General features: G+C 35.1%; 1 protein-coding gene and 1 pseudogene across 1 annotated transcript; both read right to left on the bottom strand.

Annotated features, from left to right (window-relative positions):
- Nucleotides 1-2,563: 2,563 nt before the first annotated feature.
- Nucleotides 2,564-7,570, bottom strand: LOC114722443 (uncharacterized protein At4g38062-like; annotated as a pseudogene).
- A 2,438-nt stretch (nt 7,571-10,008) lies between these two features.
- LOC114722440 (uncharacterized) lies at nt 10,009-13,489 on the bottom strand. Its single transcript, XM_028908471.1, has 6 exons — nt 13,194-13,489; nt 13,003-13,098; nt 12,808-12,848; nt 11,281-11,398; nt 10,956-11,036; nt 10,009-10,380 (listed from the first exon to the last, which is right to left on the bottom strand). The coding sequence occupies exons 1-6, from the start codon at nt 13,374-13,376 to the stop codon at nt 10,324-10,326; spliced, it is 576 nt and encodes a 191-aa protein (XP_028764304.1). The 5' UTR covers nt 13,377-13,489; the 3' UTR covers nt 10,009-10,323.
- Between the last annotated feature and the right edge of the window lie 6,071 nt (nt 13,490-19,560).

Below are 19,560 nucleotides of genomic sequence, written 5' to 3'. Positions count from 1 at the left end.
CTACGAGGTGTGTCCACGTCGCTGGCATTCTCATACCCCTTCGCCTCTGTTATCAGTCGCAATCAGTTCTTATATTGGACGCTTCAAGCTGTTGGCTAATGGAGACGTAGCTTAACAGTTTTTCTCTGCAATGCTTATCCTTTTATCTGTTATACTCGAGTTGTAACTTGGAAAAAAAATTTTAAAAGTTGTCAATTTGCTATTGGCAAAGTTGTAATCTCCCTTCATCAATATTAAAACTTGTCATCAACGGCGATGGCTAAGGCGATCGGTCATGCCGGTGGCTCGGGTTGTATGATAAATTTCGGGAGGATTTTTTTTTTTTTTAAAGTTTGTTAAAGGTACTTTAGTAACTGTACACCAAAATATTTACAACTAAATCTCAAGAGAGTTCACAATAATTTGATTGACTTCAGAGGACCTTAAGAGTGTTTTGGGAAGTAGTAATTTCTCCAAAAAAAGTTTGAATGGTGAGGGCCCAAAAAGAGGGGGAAAAGCAGTCTGAATATAGTAAGATTAACACTCCCTCCCCCACTCTTGGGCCAAAATCTATGTTTAACACACACACAAACCTGTATATATATATATACTGCAGCAAAAAAATGATGTGTGTTCGTTTACTTTTAAGGAACCAAGCCTCAAGTCCATATCATCAGAATGCCGCTTCTCAAGTCCAGAAACATCAGGATTGGAATTGAATTGTTAGATGCATAGAAATTCATGCTGTCAAATTCACGCTTTCCGATTAATATAATCATAAGGAGTCCTAAAGTGCAGCAGCACATGATCCAAGTCATAATATCAATAAATCAGCAAATCCATAAAAGTCGTCGTACCATTATAGTTTCAGAGGTGCTTTTACGGTTTACAAAGTAAATATATAGAAGAATTTACTCGTTTTGCGGAAAAAATACTTCTGAAACTATGTTTGGAGGTTGCCAAAATCCCTTTAGTCACTTACCGAAATGGTAGTAATTGTCATGTACTCATCTTTGAGCTTTGAGAATTGTGATGAACGTCATCAAAAAACACAACAAAACCAGCAAACATTGGCTCGCTCGTACTTCTATGTAAACTATATTTGGAACAAGAGTAATTCCTACCTATTTAGTGTTTTCCCATTCACGTATGACAAAACAACCAAATGGAAATGGCTCGCTCATACAAATCGGCGGGTAAAACTTGATCACTCCATTAGTCTTCAGTGAAACGCGTGGAAGCTACTGAGATAAGCATCAGTGGAGTTCGCTTGGTTTATCTTTTTCTCCTCCATATCTAACCGTTAGTGCTGATTTTTGGAGTTCCGAGAGAATATAAAACGCAGTGATTTAGCTTGCTTGAGACACGAGCAAATCCTGCATGTTCCCAAAATTAAATAAAAAAGAATCTTAGATGACTTACGAAGCGGAACAAAAAATGCAGCACTGTATGAAAGTGAGAAATATCAACAATACCAGTGGTTTCACTAATACATCTGCTCTTCAACAAAAATAGCAACATTGAAAATTTCATATATTGTGGTGTTAAAATCGTGAGTCGCTAGTCTTTTTGTTTCGATATTTGATCTATCTTTTAAAAAAATTTTGATTTGATTTGAATGAATTGATAATTTGTAATATCATTAAATATTTTAAACATACATAAAATTAAATATATAAGGTTTTTAGTCCATTTTCAATGATTTTATTATAATTTTAGATTATTTAAATGCATTTCTAAATTATTTAATAATTTGATATTTTTCATATATACTAATTATATGTATATAATATTTTTTAAAATTAATTATTGCGTCACCGGTCTGACTGAACGGTCCGACCGATCCGACCGATTGAACCATGACCCGTTGATCTTTCCGGTTTGACTTCCGGTCCGGCTTTTAAAACATTGGCTTCAAGCTGTTGGCTAATGGAGACATAGCTTAACAGTTTTTCTCTGCCATGCTTATCCTTTTATCTATGTTATACTCAAGTTGTAACTTGAAAAAAAAAAAAATTTTAAGTTGTCAATTTGCTATTCTCAAAGTTGTAATCCCCCTTCATCAATATTTAAACTTGTCATCAACGGCGATGAGTAAGGCGATCGGTCATGCCGGTGGTTGGGGTTGTATGGTAAATTTCGGGAGGAAATTTTTTTTTTTTTAAGTTTTTTTTAAAAGTTTGTTAAAGGTACTTTAGTAAATGTACACCAAAATTTATTTACAACTAAATCTCCAGAGAGTTCACAATGATTTGATTGACTTCAGAGGACCTTAGAGTGTTTTGGGGGAAGTAATTTCTCCAAAAAACTTTGAATGGTGAGGGCCCAAAAAGAGGGGGAAAAGCAGTCTGGATATAATATGAATTAACACTCCCTCCCCCGCTCTTGGGCCAAAATCTATGTTTACACACACACGCGCACACACACGCGCCTGTATATGTATTGCAGCAAAAAAACGTGTTCGTTTACTGTTAAGGAACCAAGCCTCTAGTCCATATCAGAATGCCAGCTTCTCAAGTCCAGAAACATCAGGATTGGAATTGAATTGTTAGATGCATAGAAATTCATGCTTTCAAATTCACGCATTCCGATTAATAATAATCATAAGGAGTCCTAAAGTGAAGCACATGATCCAACTCATAATATCAATAAATCAGCAAATCCATAAAAGTCGGTCGTACCATAACTTGGTCACTGACCGAAATGGTAATAAATCATTTTTGAGCTTTGAGAATTGTGATGAACGTCATCACAAAAACACAACAAACCAGCAAACATTGGCTCGCTCGTACTTCCATGTAAACTATATTTGGAACAAGAGTAATTCCTACCTATTTAGTGTTTTCCCATTCACGTATCACAAAACAACCAAATGGAAATGGCTCGCTCATACAAATCGGCGGGTAAAACTTGATCACTCCATTAGTCTTCAGTGAAACACGTGGAAGCTACTGAGATAAGCATCAGTGGAGTTCGCTTGGTTTATCTTTTTCTCCTCCATATCTAACCGTTAGTGCTGATTTTTGGAGTTCCCGAGAGAATTAAAACGCAGTGATTTAGCTTGCTTGAGACACGAGCAAATCCTGCATGTTCCCAATATTAAATAAAAAAGAATCTTAGATGACTTACGAAGCGGAACAAAAAATGCAGCACTGTATGAAAGTGAGAAATATCAACAATACCGGTGGTTTTACTAATACATATGCTCTTCAACAAAATAGCAACAACTTCCGATAGAAGTGATAAGTCAATAATTCAGGGGATTATACGGATGCATCAAGTCGTCACATGGCTACAGCTTTAGGTTCACTAATCCCACTTTTCTTTTTCCGGCAGGGTAACTAAACCGGCCTTAGAGGTTTAAAATTTAGACCATTTATATCTGGCCTATGAACCTCTTTCTACATATGTCTAGGTCACTTGTATTGTATCACATAGCTACAAAATTTCATATTCATGGCTCTTTTGTTGTTTAAGATTCTGGGTAAAGTAAGTTTTGATGAGCAACTTATGGAATAAAGTTGAATAATAAAACGTTATTATGAGTTTCGGTTGCCATATAACAACATTGAGTTTGGCAAGTTTGAACTTCTGATACTAACGATTCTTCAAAATCTAGCTTTTGAGAGAAGTGCATATCTAGCCGCTAAGCCAATGGCAAAAGCATTAAATCAGAGAAAGAATACATATTTGTTTACCTTCACTGCATTTCTTCAGCCTGAGCTCAGAATTCTTCTCTGGTCTACATGCGCAAATTGTTAACCTCTCTCAGTGGAGCTCGCCCATCAAAATTTGCTTCGTGTTTCTTAGTCGTGACAGAAAATGTACCATTCTCACTATTTACAGTGGAAACATGTAGCTTGTCAAAGTCAACAATATCCGTTGACCGATCATCTCCATCTACAGAATTATTCAGCATATCGTCAAGAGTCTTTATCAATAGCAGATCCCCACCAGAGAATTCTCCCATCCTTTCACACATTTCTTCAATATGTGCTAACATACCCTCCCTTTCGGTTGATAACTTTGTGATGTCTTGGAGCAAAATTCTTTCTCAAACTCAAGCTCTCCAATTATGCTTTCCATGGACTTCTGTTTCTCTGTCAGATCATTAGTTTCCAACTTCATTTTCTCGAATGAGGCTTGAAGCTGCTCTGATTCTTGTTTCCAATGCAACATTGACGCTTCCTTACACGCAACCTTCTCAAGCAAATTGTTAACTTCCAGTTCTGATTTCATTATTCTCAAGTTCTTTTCTTCGATCTCTTGCTTAGTCAGATATTCTGCATCTTTTAGGGCCCCAGCAAGCACACCAACCTCAACCCATTTTGCCACCTGTTCTGAGAAAGCGAAAGACAGCGCACCCATCAAATCTTGCTCCAATGACGTGGTTTGTTCCTGCATGTGCTTTATAATTTGGTCCTTCTCCTCTTTAAGCTTCGAAAGATTCTCTTTCTCCTGCTTAAGAGCTTTATCTGCATCCAATAGTGCCAGAGTTGCAGAAGCTGTTTCTTTTTTCAAGGACTCTCGCTGCAGGCAAGCCATAGCTATATCATTTTGAAGATCCTTAATGCAACACTCCTTCTCCTCAACATTTTGAAGAAGACTTTCTTTCTCTTTCTTACATGTTTCTGCTTCCTTCAACTTACTAGTATTGTACAGTTCTAACAAAGCAATCTGCTTCTGAAGCTCCTCGGCTTTCCTTTCCTGCTCCTTGATAGTGCGAATAAGGCTTTCATTTTCATCCTTTAGGGCTTGCTCACTCTCAACCTGTAAAATAAGGGAACTTTCCATCTTTTGACATTTTCCTTGGATTTCTTCAGAGCAAGCTTTGAAAGTTTCAGCAGTAGACTTCCACTTTTCTAATTCACTTCCTAATCGAGTGATCTCATTATTTTTATTGGCTGTTTCAAGCTCTAGCTTTTCTTGCTCCTCAAGTGCGAGGCGTCTTTCATATTTTAGGGTGTTCTCCATTTGCAAAAGTTGCCCCTTCAAAACAAGTTGGCCTTCTGATGATTCCTCATGCATTTTCTTATACAGTTCAAGCTCTTCCTCCAGCATATCTTTTTTTGCTTCGATATGAACAGCTTTATCTTTTTCTGCATTAAATAATTTGGTGTAAGCCTCTACGAGTTCTGATTTAAAGATCAAGAGTCCCGTAGAATATTCCTCAATTGCGCAATGACAATTTTCCAGTTCCATCAGAAGATCCTTTATTTCTTGCTCTTTACTGGTCAATGAAGATTTGTAGCTCCCAATATCTGCTTCCATCTTTTTAACTTGATAACCCCATTGACACTCTCTAGACTTCATAGTTGAGGCACAGTCTTTGTGTGTCTCTTCCAACCGCCTAAGCTTGTTACGGAGCTTTGTTAGCAAAGAATTTGCTCCAGCATTTTGGATTTGTGCTTCCCTTATTTCTTTAAGTGAATCTCCCAAGTCCTGATTTTCTTGTTCAAGCCGAACAATTTTAAGTTCCATTTCTCTCACTAGTGTCTCTTTTTCTCCCAGGTTATTTCTCAGCTCTGCTATTTCTTCATTCCTCTGAATGGTCAAGCTCTGTATCTTTGACTTCTCTTCTTCACATTGAGTAAAAACATCCTCAAACCGTGACTTGAATTCAGATATTTCAGCCTCGAGGAGTTTCCTCTTGCTTTCTTGGTGAGCTAGTGCATGGTTGCACATCTCTAGACGGGATTGTACTGCTTCTAGAGTTCTTGTTTGAGCATCTAAACTAGTCTGTAGGGAAGTGATCTCCTCAAGGAGTGCAGATTTCTCCTTCTCCCACTGCTCCTTGTCAGATTGGAATTGGCTTTGAAGCTTTTCGTGAGCTTCTTCAAGATGTCTAAACTGTTCGATTTTCCATTTCATTTTATCATGCATATTTCTATTTTCTTCCTCCAGTTGAATTATAAAATCATCTCTCTGTCTCAACATTTTAGCTTCCCGGCTTTTCTCTTCTGCTTCTAGATACTTCTTCTCTGTAGCGGAAAGAAGTGTTCGGAGGCCCGAAATTTCCTTATTGTTGACACAAGCATTCTGCTCTAGCTCAGTGTTTTTAACTGTCAGTTCATCTAAAGCCAACACCAGCTCTTTATTTACTTCTTCCAATTTTGATAATCTCTCAGCGAAATTAGCTTGTATCTTCTGATTCTCTGAAGTCAAATGCATGATGTGTGTTTCTTTTTCAAGCAAATTAGACTTGAGATCTTCATGGACTTTCCTCAGTAGGCATATTTCTTCAGACTTAAGATGCAGTTCATGGGCCTGTTTCTCTGTCTGCTGCATAATCTCTTGAAATTTCAGATATTCTTCATTGCGGGCACTCTTCAGGTTCTCAACAAGTTCTGTTTTAACTCGACATTCTGCCTTAAGCTTCTCCAGCTCTGCTTTGACGTCATCTAATTCTCTGCAGACAGTATCCATTTGCCTCCTTGAAATGTGGGTGTCTCCCCTGATAATAAAGAAAAAGTGATTAATAGCAAAATAGAATATATTAAATTAGCATTATATGAACTGTTTCATATGCTAGACCCCACCGCCACCAAAAGAGGGGGGAAATCATTGGAAGGAGGGTTTATTTGTATGACCATAGCCAGTTAAGGAGGGTTTATTTGTATGACCATAGCCAGTTTAATAAATTTAACCCTTTCAAAGAGAGGCATAAAAATCAAAAGTGGCTGGTACCTTGAATACACTAATATTTATCTTAGGGAATTTGATCTTATCTAAAGAAGCTAAATGGGTGGCATTGTTTCTTCTAATCGCAGAATATACCAGAATTTTGTCAATCAAAGATCACAGACGTATGAAGTAAGATAAATTCTTTCTTTCTAACCTGTAGATAATAAAGGGAATCACCCATAAGCACTCTGGGAAATGACAACCCTTTTCTGCCGTCTAAAATTACCCACAGTATGGATTTGCTTAAAATTTCCCAGAGGCAGCTCACCTAATGCTATATGTCAATTGATATTTACAGAACCAAAATATTTTGATGCTTGAAATATCATCAAAAATTCAAAATCCAATTGCACGCGTAATATACCTGAAACCTAAGTATGGGATAATAGGGTAAGTCTTTACAACCATCATTCAAAATTTAGGTCCAGTATCTAATTTTAGGCTTTGAGCATTCATTGCTAAATGACATGCTAAACCTTGAATACAAGAAAGGTACCAAAAGATTCAGATAGAAAGAGTCCACATCAGATTTGACTCAGACCCACGTGATGGCCATGCTCATACTGTGTTGAAGCTCTTCTTTTTCTTCGTTCAGCGCATTAAAAACGAAAAGATTTAAAATCAAAGGAGAAGATTAGCCAAATTCAGATCAGGACCTTACCTATAAATGACAAGCAAGTGAGGGATGTGACAGCTTTAAAACTAGAATCAGTTTCTCAGCAACCAAAGAGGAGGAGGAAACTGACCAAGAAGACGTTAATCTGAAAATGCGAATGATTAGATAGCATTAGATAGCATCAGAATCTATAAAGTGACGGTTTTCTTACAGACATATTGAATGGAACTTACATTTCGAAAGAGGCATTGATGGATCTCGAAGAGAGAGACTGAGGGAGTGCTCATGCAAAGTTTGGAAAGCGGGAAGCGAGGAGGCGTATGGAAAATTTGAAAATAACTTTGGGCCTTTGCTCTTGGGCTTCTTACGTCTCTTTTTGGTCCAACAAAAATATACGGACTGATCGGCTCAAACAAACGAATCTAATTTGTCTATTTTTTAGGAATATTAATTAATGGATGATACTCATATCAAATTGATGAGCGTTAAGTCTAACAGAAGGGACTAGTCTTTCATAATATGATAAACCATTATTCAAATCTCTACCAAGAGAAATACTCACATTTAATATTTGACAGTATATCAAACATGATTATCTTTAATAAGAGGATACTGCCTAGCCAAAAAAAAAAAAAATCCAAATCACACATGGTCATGTGTAGCCCTTTTTAAATATCATCATTTAATAGCATTTAATTATAAATCTACATAAAACCAAAAATGACATATAACCATATGATTGAAGAATTTGATATAATTGATATAAGCAACTTCACCTAAGTTTTTTTCCCCCTCAATTACTAGATTGTGATCCAATGTTAATGAAGGTGAGTTACAAAATTTTTTTTTTAAAAAAAATATTGTTACTATTATATTACAATCTAACAGATAATATTACTCAATTGCAATCACTTTAATTGAGAGATCCAAATTATAAAGATTCAGGATTTAATAATTCAAAAAAGAAAACAATTCAATCAAGAAACTAAAAATTTATTGTATATATTATAAAAAGGTGCATGTTGTATTATCATCATTTTCATTACACATTATAGTTATAAAAGTAACAACAAATGGTTGGCCATGGGTAAGGTGTGTTTGGTTTGGATGTCAACTTTCGATTCGCAAAGACCAAAGCACCATGTTTAGACAGGAATCTTTGTGAAGCTGATATCTCCCTGATTGTGTGGCTCCTCTGGTTAATTTGGAAAGAAAGGAATGAGGTGATTTTCAATTTTAAAACTCCAGACCCTTCAGTGGTACTGTTAAAGGCTCATAAGGGGATTAGTGAATTCTGGACGGCCATCTCCCCTGAACAAGTTCCCCTCGCACCAGAGGCACCACGACCACAAAGATTCTGGCGCCACCCTCCATGCCAATACTTGAAACCCAAATGTGATGGATCTTTTACAGGTGTTGATAATGAAGCAGCTATTGGTATTATTTTTTGCAGAGATGATGGTGGAAATTTCCGTTGGGGATTTGGTGATTTGGTTAAGGCATGTTGTCCTTTCATAATAGAATTATTAGCAGTCAAACGTGCTGTCCTTATTTGCCAAGAGCTAGACTTGCACAATGTCATCATTGAAACTGGTAAGAGAGATCTGGAACAGTGCTTATCACCCACGTCCTTTACTTCCTGTGATTGGAACGGATGCCATTTGCTTAAGGAAACACTGGAACTAGCAGAATCGCGTTCGCACCTCTCCTTTTCCTTTACTTATAGGGAAGGCAATTTTGCTGCTGATTTTTTAACAGTCTTTTTGAGAAAGATGTGCCCTTCGGGGTAGGTTCTCACACCAACACCTTCTATCATGGCTCAGCTCTCACGCGACGTTGCGGGATCAAGTGCCTCCTCTGCTCAGGTGTATGATATTTCTGACGGACGAGACAGAGAAGGCATTGGCTAATGGTTCTCACAGCTTGGCCTGTTTCTTGGCTCTTTTTGTTGTTGTTTTTATTTAACTTTAGGCCTCTCTCTATTTTTCACTTTGTTAAGACGTTGCTCTGTAGCTCTTTTTCTTATCCGTTTAATGAAATTAAAAGCACTTTCAGGGTTTAGGAAAAAACTAATAACAACAAATGGGTGACCCAAAATAAAGGTGATAACTGAGGCCCAGAAAAAAGAATAAAAAGTGATGACAAATGGCATTATTTATAATAATTCATCTTGAATTTTTATGCTAATGCATGCAACTCATTCTAGTTAAGTAGTTATCGTTATCAAATCAACACACAATGAAAAAAAAATCTATAACTTATATATCATTCAAAAGTTATAAATGACCACGTGGATTCTATATGTTGAAGATCTTTAAAATAACATTAACTGCAAAATTTAATAGTGAATGGCACGTAAGACTCCCCCCCTTTTTTTGGCCATCAACCTACGTACGACTACTTACTACTTAGCAGAGGCAACACACGGCACAAGAATACATTATCCTTTCATTCAAAAAAAGGGGGGGGGGATATATTATCCCTCCTTAAAGTTATCATAATTACAGTTTTTTCAGGTCCTTTTTCTTGTAATCATTCTCATACCACATCAGGTTTTGTATCTTTGGCGATAACCTCAAATAGTGAAAAGCTCTCTTATAGCTGAGAGGTAGCGGGTTGGATCTGCTACTCATAAATGAAGTTTCAACTTTAGATGGAGGAAATAACTGTATTTGAAACCAAAAGGTCTGCCCAGCATCAGAGTTATGTTTAATCCAAAAATCAGAACAGGACAGTCAAAACAGAATTGTGTTTGTATATTACTTTAATATTTACTGTCATGTGCCCGACGTACAGAAAATTCACTTTTTACATAGATTAGGCAGCCACATCCTATGAAACAGCAAAAACAGAAATCAAGATCCATGCCTCTGCCTGTTGGATGTAGTTCAAATCGCCAAACTTACAGAACAAACTTCAATTACTCCAAAGAATAAAAAACAACTTTGTACAGAACAGCAAATCAGCAACCAAAATTCAGGTCTTTTCCAGCGGATATACCTTTACGCTAAGTAATCAGTTAGTCACAATTCATTTGAAAAGTTTCAAACCTCTTCTGGGAGAAGCAGTTGTTCAAGCTCCTCCTTACGCCGTCGCAACTCCTGGTAAGTGACAAAAGAAGCACGTAGTATTTATAATAAGAGCAACGTTTTTATAAAATGGACACTAAAACGAGAGCAGATATAACGCCCATATTCTATCAGGGCAATTAAGACTAGAAACTAGTCTATGCCATTGATCTTTATGCTTATTTTCCATCATCGATGATGACTTGAAAGGAACAACAATCGACAAACAAGGGAAGAGATTCTTGCAACGGCTGATTAGAATAATTTAACAGGCTAAAAATGCAAGTCCGCCATCTCTACGGTTTTGCGTTTTTCAGATGCAGCATGATTATGTAACCAACAATGTACGCATTCTAGTATTATGAAAATTCCAAGAGTCAGTGCAGAGTGATCAAATACATCAAATTTCCGTTTAGGCTTGAATGCAACGTGACAAGAAAATTCAAGAGTTTTCTTGTCTCTAGTTAATTAGCATCACTAATTTCTGGTTAGTGTTAGATGTTTATTAGGATCTTATATGTATAGGAATAACATACAATTAGAGATACAGTCATGTAAACAGAAATCAGCCCATAAATATGTTATAACACACCAGGTTAACAGCCTACCTCTAGATCCTTGATTGCCTGCTCTCTTGTGATTTCCTGCTGCTGGCGGGTACGCTTCAGAAAACCAATGCATAGTATTCCCTTGAATTGGTATTACAAAATAAGCAAGGTAAGAAAGTCTGTTAACAAGATAACATGGACTAGTTTTGGCCTTGCCAAAAGGAATATTTAAGTGTTTTGTATTGAAGTGGGGGTGTGTGTGTGAGAGAGAGAACACAATAGTAACCATTTTAATTGAAAGGTACAACAAAAAATAGGCCATACAAAGCATCAAACCCCATGCACACACTCTTCATCTAATAGCTTGCTCTCTGCAAAATCTTACCGAGACAATGTAAACTACACCACAAGCAAGAAGCAAATAGCATGATATATTCTGAAGAAGAACAAGATCCCTTCTCTTCCCAAGATAGTCAGGGAAAGCCCTTGTCATTACTGCAACACTGCAGAAAGAAAACGATGCTTCAGGAACCAAACAAGGAATGTGCGTCATGATATTAACTTATTTAACTCCTATTCAGGAGAAAAGCGAGCGCATCTAAAGAGATGAAAATAGACTAAAAGACAAAGAAGTTGTGAATTATTTCTCATCTGAGGCGCACAGAACTTTTAAAATGGGCCCTGCAAAACCGATTGGACATTTGATCAAAGTTATCAATGTTTAGTAGTTGAGGATTTGCTCAAATTCTCTCGCTAATGAACTTTCCTGCCCTCGGAAATCTGAGGCCCACGGCAGAGGAGGCAGATCTCCTCCAACGGAGTAAACGAAGGTCAAATCTGATGACGATGCCGGTGGATCGGGTATGATTAAGAGGCAGAATGTGGAAGCTCTGAGATTTTTGGAGGAAGGTCGCTCATATAGCCAGACATGAACGATGGAGTCAGAAAGCGGCAAGTGCCAATGTGATGAATGAAGGAGTTGGAGGTGTGGAAGAAGATAACAGGAAGGTAGGAGTCAAGGAGGTGGAGCGAAAGATTGGGACGTGGAGCATCCCTGAGTTTGTACCCACTGAGAAAGAGAAAAGTAGAATCAGAAAGCCCATCAGAAAAAATCTGGAGGGTACGGGTTCGCAAGAAATCTGGGCTATTGTTCTGCATATCAGGCGGAGTTGTGGGAAGGTTTTGGTAGGTTCGGAGCAGTGTTGGAATACTGAAGGTAGAGGTTGAAAATGGAGGAAGAGGAGATGGGTGCCATTGTTGGATCTTTGTTGCAGATGATCCAGTTGGAGGGATTCTGAAACTCACTCGCGTGTTGAGGGAGGAGAATAAGGTGGCAGATAACATAACCAATATGAATTTAGAGCTAAGCATTGGCACGCATGTATGGAGGGATACTGTGGGACAAATTAGCTTTTATGTTTTGTTGATAGATGGGGAATTCAAGGAGATATGGGTGGCTGATTGTTCTGTGGTTTTTTGTTTTGTTTTGTTCTAGTGTACTGTTTTGTCTGATTTTTAGGCTAAGTCTCATTCCTCTACCAGGGGAAAAGCAAAATAAAAACATAATTACCTCTTATTCAGTGTTCAGTCTCAACATTTTCAAGAATTCAAACAATGCAAATTATGCAATAACAACCTTCCTTATATCACTAGATGGGCCTGGCAGAATTCAAACAATATATTAATAATTAATAATATCTCTCATTAATGTACGCATCTATAAGTGGCCAAACCCAATAAATACGAGAACTCTGCCGTTGCCCCAGATAGAATTCACCGACTCATGCTTGTATAAGTTTACAATTTATATCTTGATGTTTAAAGTGTCAGTGGTCAAGGCAAATGAAAATAAGCTCATTAGAAGAACCTATTGGAAAAGATAACCGAAAATCTCAGTAAAAGAGAGACATACAAAATCTGCAGCATACCCCTGCCAGCCCAGTATCCCAAAACCTGTAAGATACAGCAAAATTTTAGAAACAACATTAAGGTAACACCAGCAAGGAGAAATTCAAATAAAATCCGCACTGTTATAATGATCATTAACACCTGATCACCAAATTACTAAGGAAGTTGATGAATTAAACTGTAACGTCCAAAAAGGAACCTGCCAGAACTTGGTTATGAAACTCCATTCCGTTTCGGCCACAACCACAACAAAAGCTATCAACACAGCGTAACACCGGAATATGCCATCGAAAACCTAAAACCCACTCACAACAATGAGAAACGAACAGCGAAAACAAGATGAGGCCAAATTGAATCTAACACGTATAAGGGGAAGAAAAGGTAACGCACATCAGATCCGTTCTTGAAGGAGTGCACAGCAGAGAGGATATTGACGGCGATGCAAAGGATGGCAGCCAAACAGGTCAATAAACTGAAGCACCTACACGCTACCAAGAAAGGATCCGGTCTGGCTCTGACCCGGGTGCTCGACGGAGTTCCGGGAACGCTCTCTTCCTCGCCGTTTCTAGGCATTTTCTTAAGCTTTCTCAGATGAAACAATGAATACTAATTTCCGATTCGCTAAACACAACTCACTCACATTTTCTCGAGCTTCCCAAGATAATTTTCGTGCAAAACGCTTTTGAGAGTTCTCGATGATAGAATCTCCACACGGTATTCTTCATCCGCCCTTCAAGGCAATGAAAACCGAATGGGGAAGTGACACGTGGTGATCATAATACTGAGAGCCCCAGTCCCTTCTTGGCTTTTTTTTTTTCCAAACAACAGTTTTTTTTTAAGTATAGATTTTTTTTATCAGAAGTAATTCTATTCGAGGTACTATCAAATACTAAATATAGATACCTCTTCCAGTAAGAATTTAAACTTTGATTCGTTATTTTATGAGAAATTAGTTTTTTTTTAATTAGACCTAACTTCTGTTAGTGTAAATAAAAAGTTAATATCTGCTGTTTAAAGTATAAATGCATAGTTAATTTGCAACCGTGGACTATTGGACACTTTAATAATGACATGTATAGACCAAAGCCCAAGGCCATTTAGGTAACTACATATAATGGTGTTGGTATTGGCCCATTTCATCAATTGCGTTGATGTAAGATAGGCTTTTGTTAGGATCCGCAATGGATGAGGGTGGACAACATAAGTGCTTTCTAAACTTGAAGATATATTCTAATTCTAATGAATTTTCGAGATCCAACTTACTTAATTTTTTTTTGTACAAAAAAAAATTGAAGGCAATTAACGGGTTTACCCAAGATTTCACCGGAGGGATATATGCTTTTTCACGTTAAGGGGATTTTCCTCTTTTTTTTTTTTTTTTAAAGAGAAATTTTTCTGAACCTTTTAAAATCTTAATAACAATCTTTAGACCCCAAATCTTCAATGAGGCAATATACTTGATGTCCAATCTAAACCACAGTCTACCTTCTCTTCTTCTCTTTGTGGGATTAAACATTAAAATCACCCGACCGTCCGTACTACATATAGACCCCGATGGAGGGGATCTGGGGAAATTCCTCTTACTTCTTATCTCAGCTTGCAGTGAAAACCGGGCTGTTTTTCTTTTTCTTTTGAGTTGTTTGGGAAAAGTTTCTATTTGCACTTCAATGGCTGACTGCTTGTGTGTGTGAGAGAGCGAAAGCTGCGTGTTTATAGTGAGAGAAAAGGACGGTGTTTTTCCCCCAAGTGCAGACCTTAAGAGAATGACGTCGCTTGAGGGAAGTGGAGCGAAATGGACCCTATAGGAAATGGAGAGACCCTTTGCCCCATGCGTTGATGGAAAGGGAGATAACAGGAGAGAAGGAAACCAAAAGGAAAGGAAAAGAAAAATTTATAGCCACTGGAACCCGACGCGGAAAATGTATGTAACATACCATTTTTTTAAAAAAAAAAAATTTGTAATTAAAATGTATATAATAATATTTTATTATTATTTTTACCAAAATAAAACAATTTTCCATCGAATTTGGTGGAAAGTTGTGGCATTTGACTTTGAAAGTAGAATTTTGGGAGAGGGTAGTAAATAAGAATGAAGAAAATAGAAGTAACGGTGGTATAAGATTAAAAAAGGGAAAGGAGTATTAAATGAAGAGAAGAAAAAGAAAGGAAGGGACGGACCAAGGAAAAATGTTGGGGAAGAGTAGTAAATCAAGGTGAAAAAATTGGCAGTAGTATTAATTGAAGAAGAAAAAAGAGAGGAGGTTGGGAGAAAAAAAAAGAATATAGGGGGCAGTTGAAGAAGAAATAGGATGGGTGTAGGCAGAAGAAAATCAAAAAAGAAAATTAAATGTCATGATATTAAATACTTGCGGTCTTTGTCTTTCCTTCACTTTGTGCAAGACGGAAGAGAAAGAGAGAGCGGGAGAAGAGGAGAGAGTGAGAGGAGCTGCAAAAGGTTGGGACAAGTTTTGGAGATCATTTAGATAAACAAATATATTTCTTTTTATCATATTTTTTATGAGTATTTTCTATATATTTAGAGCTTTATCTTATTAGTTTTATTATAATGTTTAGAGAAAATTTTACCAACTCGGTATGGAGTAAATATAAAGTTTTGACAATATATGACTGTAAAAATTTAAACATACATTATTAGGAAATTGTAATAAGTTTATATTTGTTTAATGATTGTCTTGAGAATTTTAGATTAAGATTTTAGTTTAAAAAAATTTGTTATTCAGACAAATAGTATGATTTTACCAATCTAATTTAATTTAAATAATTTATTTGAGTTATTTGATATATTATTGAGATTTTAATCAGTTTGAATGTTAAATAAGTTAAAGATATATTTTTGAAAAATTTATTTATACTTCAAAGGAGTTGTTTGGTCCGAGAAAATATTTTAAATGAGACTATAATAAAAAATGAGATTTTAATGTGAAATATTTAAATTTAGGGTAATGAAAATATAGTTATTTGTTATTAAATTGAAATAGTTTTATATGTAAATTATATTTTCAAATTAATATTATATCTATTATAAATAGCCAGATTTGTGAGAGTTAATATATTTATGTAATTTTGGTTTAGAGAGTAGTTTTAGAATTTTAGAGCAGTTTTAAGAATAGTTTTGAGTTTTACATTAATAAATTTTTATGCCCAATTTTGTAGACTCTTGAGAATTTTGAAGTAATTTTTGTGTGAATATTTATAAGCTAAAGAGTTCATGTACATATGAATTGTGTATGATTATATTGTAGATTTCTTAATTTTTATATTGCTGAAACATAATATTATGATTTTTCAAATAAATGATTTGATATGTTGTTTGATTTTGTTAGGACTTATTACTATTGATTATGATCAATATTTAAATATATTGATATCTATGGAATGATCATGAGTTGCTATTGAATGATACAGAAATTTTATTACCATCTTATTTTTAATAATATACTTGAGTACATATTTATGATGTAACATTAATTGCATATGACATATGCATCGTTGGGTTAAGAATAGGAGAAGATTTGTATGGATATAAATTACCACATGGTATGCCTTCACTTGGTGCATAGTGGATGGCACTTGTCAAGGCCCGTTCTTCCATGTTTTCTTTGGCTGGGAATTCATTAGAGCTGTAGAACATGTGACACTTCTTTATTTGCAAAGGAGGGGAGCCATAGTCCGAACTTGAGCTCTATATCTTTGACCGGATATATTTCCAGTATCGGTGAGCTTGGAATAATTTAGTAAAATGGATTAGTTCCTTTTGGACTATGTGTTAGCTTATGGCTCTAGTCAGTAGTATAAGGATGGACGATGATATGGGGGAGGCTGCATATTGCATTATTTTTTTGGATATATTGGAAAAATGATGTAGGGATATTGTTGAGTCAAAAATGAAATTGAGTTGAATGTATCAAATTTGTGATTTTCATACATACACACATAAACGGATTTTTGTTCATCATATATGGTTTACTTATATAGGTTAGAATTTCAGTAGTTACTGAAACGTTTGATTTCATCCCTTATATTAACACTTTTAGGTGAAGGATTTAGTAGGAATCAAGAGAAGGCACTGATGAAGTGAGCCATGAAAGCTTTCGTGCTCTTTAAGCACATGTTATGTTGTATTTTTATTTGCCATGACTAAGACTTAAATAGTTTATTTTGTTAAGTTATGTTAGAAATATTTTGAAATTATGATCAGTTGAAGCGTTAAAAATACGTATGGACCTTTAAATGAAGTAACTTATCGTTATCGTGTATGTGGATATAATTATGTGATCTGATACACTTTTGGGACATGTTTCTCGATTTTTTTTATCCGAATAGATGGCCTCTAATTATATGTTTATTACTCGGTCTTTAGTATAAGAGCTCGTCTAACTTTTATTTTGATTCTAAATATAAGATCCCAATATGCTTTGTCTCTCATATTTATCTTTTTTTTCTCAATGTAGTCCTCGTAATAATAGTAGTTCTAGCCAATATACTTGATGAGTAAGGATATTTTAAAAAAGACAACACTTATTTATTATAAACAACTAACTTAACTAATTTTTTTAATATACTCAAATTAGTCAATTAGTTCTTATATTAAAGACAGAAGATAATATTATCATAGTTCATCGAATGGCTCTGGGGCTTTTATCACTTTTTCCTTGATCTATGATAGAAAGTGTGAACTACCACGGTCTGTATCGAAAGAATGGAAACGAAATGGTTCCTTTTTTTAATTATTATTTTTCCGGTTAGACGATTTTAAGAAGCCACAAGCCAAAAACTTAAAAGGGGTTCATACAAACCAACGAACACCTCTTTTTCTCCAATGATTTCTGCTCGCATACCGCTTTCTGATGGAGGAAAACGGGCAGCTGAATTTGCAAGCGACGACATTTAGGGCCTGTTTAATTTGGCAAGCTCATGAAATCATAGTTTTGGAACCCAAATCAAACTTGCCAAACACGAGGAAATTAACAAATCATGGTTTTGAGTCAAACCCATGATTTTGTATTCAAAATCATAGCTTCAGAAAAAGTGAATCCATTCTACTTCTGACTCAAATTAGAAAGTATGATTGTACCTGTCAGATTAGATCTCAATAATAATATGACTTTAACACCCATCAATTATTTTTTTATAAACATATTTAATCTTATATTTTATAAATATATATACACATATTAATTATTTATAAATTACATTATCTTATATATTATTAATTATGTTGGTAAAAAATATATTATTAGCAATTTTATTTTTTCAAATTAAAATATATTATAAAATCTATCTTTTATGTAATTATCATATTAACTTATGCCTTTTTTAGTAATTTACACATACAAAAAGTGTTTCTGATAACAATTATTCAAATATTCTTACTTTATCATAATCACTTTTTTACATAATCTATTCTTCACAAAATCTATTCTCTTAGGAATCTATTCTCCAAACCATGGTTTGGTTTCATTCAAACACATCCTTTGATTCGAGGAAAAAAATGACCAGATTTTGCTTTTTACCCTATATGCTGTATTTTAATTAAATGAAGAGTAAGTGGAGAGAGTACATAATGGAGACATTCCATGAAGAAGAACGTCTCCACTAACTTTTTTCTCTATTTCCTCTCCACTTAATTTCTTCATTATTGGATTAACTTTCAATAGTTGAGATTTAAAATTGAGTAAAAATATTATTATAATATTAAATATAATAAAAATGTATCATATTAAACTACTTATATCAAATTTTAACACTTAACAGTATAAATTTATTTATATATTTTTTATTATTTAATATTTAACATTTTAATAATATTCTTATAAAATAAATCTTAACCATTGAAGTTTGATCCAATGATTAAAACATTAAGTGGAGAGGAAGTGGAGAAAGAGGTTAGTAAAGACATTCTTCTCCTGACATTCCGTCCCGGAGCATTAGAGTCTCGTACACAAAAAGGGGGAAAAAAGATAAATACTAACTTTTTTAAAAAATAAAAAATAAGATACAAGATACCCAAAACACCCTTGTTTCATTTTCCCTTTCTCTCTTAACCAATGTAAAAAAAAAAAAAAAAACAAGACCAGCTGGTAAACTGGCGAACCGGTCAGTAGTCTGGTTCTGTTCATAGGTTAAACCGATGACTGGTTCGAAGAGAATTGAATCGGTCAAACCGGTGTGAACCGGTGAAAACCAATAAAAACCAATGTGAACCAGTTTAAATAAGTATATTGATATTTATCCTATTTTTTCTCATTCAGCTCCTAATATCTCAGTTATTATATATTTAAATGAATTTTAATCATGAGTTTGGTATCAATGACTATTAATTTTAGTGATTGAGAAATCATAAAGATCAAAATTTTCAATATTGTTCTACTTTATTATTATTACAATCAAATTGTTATTGTATTTTTTTTATATTTTTTATTAGTGATTATTAGTATTTTTATATTTTGTCATTTTCAATTAAATTATATTATTTTAATATGACTAGTTTGATCTTGAGTTGACTCCAATCTGACCCACTACCCCTTAAATCAACTATCTCAACCGATTTAGTATCCGGTCTGGTTTTTTGTTCCTTGCTCTTAACTCTATTTTGCCGTTAATTTTCTTTTCCCACGTCTGCACAAATCGATTTCATTACAATTGTGCCTTCTTCCTTCAAATCCAGCAATTCAAAATTGATTTCTATGCCAATGAAAAAATCGATTTCTTACATGAAATCGATTTTGGCCCTTTC

Source organism: Neltuma alba, unplaced genomic scaffold (genome assembly GCF_004799145.2).
Source record: "Neltuma alba isolate B1F8T4 unplaced genomic scaffold, ASM479914v2 tig00012094_pilon, whole genome shotgun sequence".
Classification (NCBI taxonomy): domain Eukaryota; kingdom Viridiplantae; phylum Streptophyta; class Magnoliopsida; order Fabales; family Fabaceae; genus Neltuma; species Neltuma alba.
The sequence above is the reverse complement of the archived record's forward strand: the minus strand, read 5'-3'. Positions and strand labels throughout refer to the sequence as shown.

Excerpts from the sequence above, each read along its gene's own strand:
- LOC114722440 (XM_028908471.1), bottom strand. The coding sequence starts at position 13,376 with ATGCCTAGAAACGGCGAGGAAGAGAGCGTTCCCGGAACTCCGTCGAGC. Across the intron at positions 13,099-13,193 it reads CCTTCAAGAACGGATCTGAT|GTTTTCGATGGCATATTCCG; the intron begins GTGCGTTACCTT and ends AGTGGGTTTTAG. Across the intron at positions 12,849-13,002 it reads TCATAACCAAGTTCTGGCAG|GTTTTGGGATACTGGGCTGG; the intron begins GTTCCTTTTTGG and ends TGTATCTTACAG.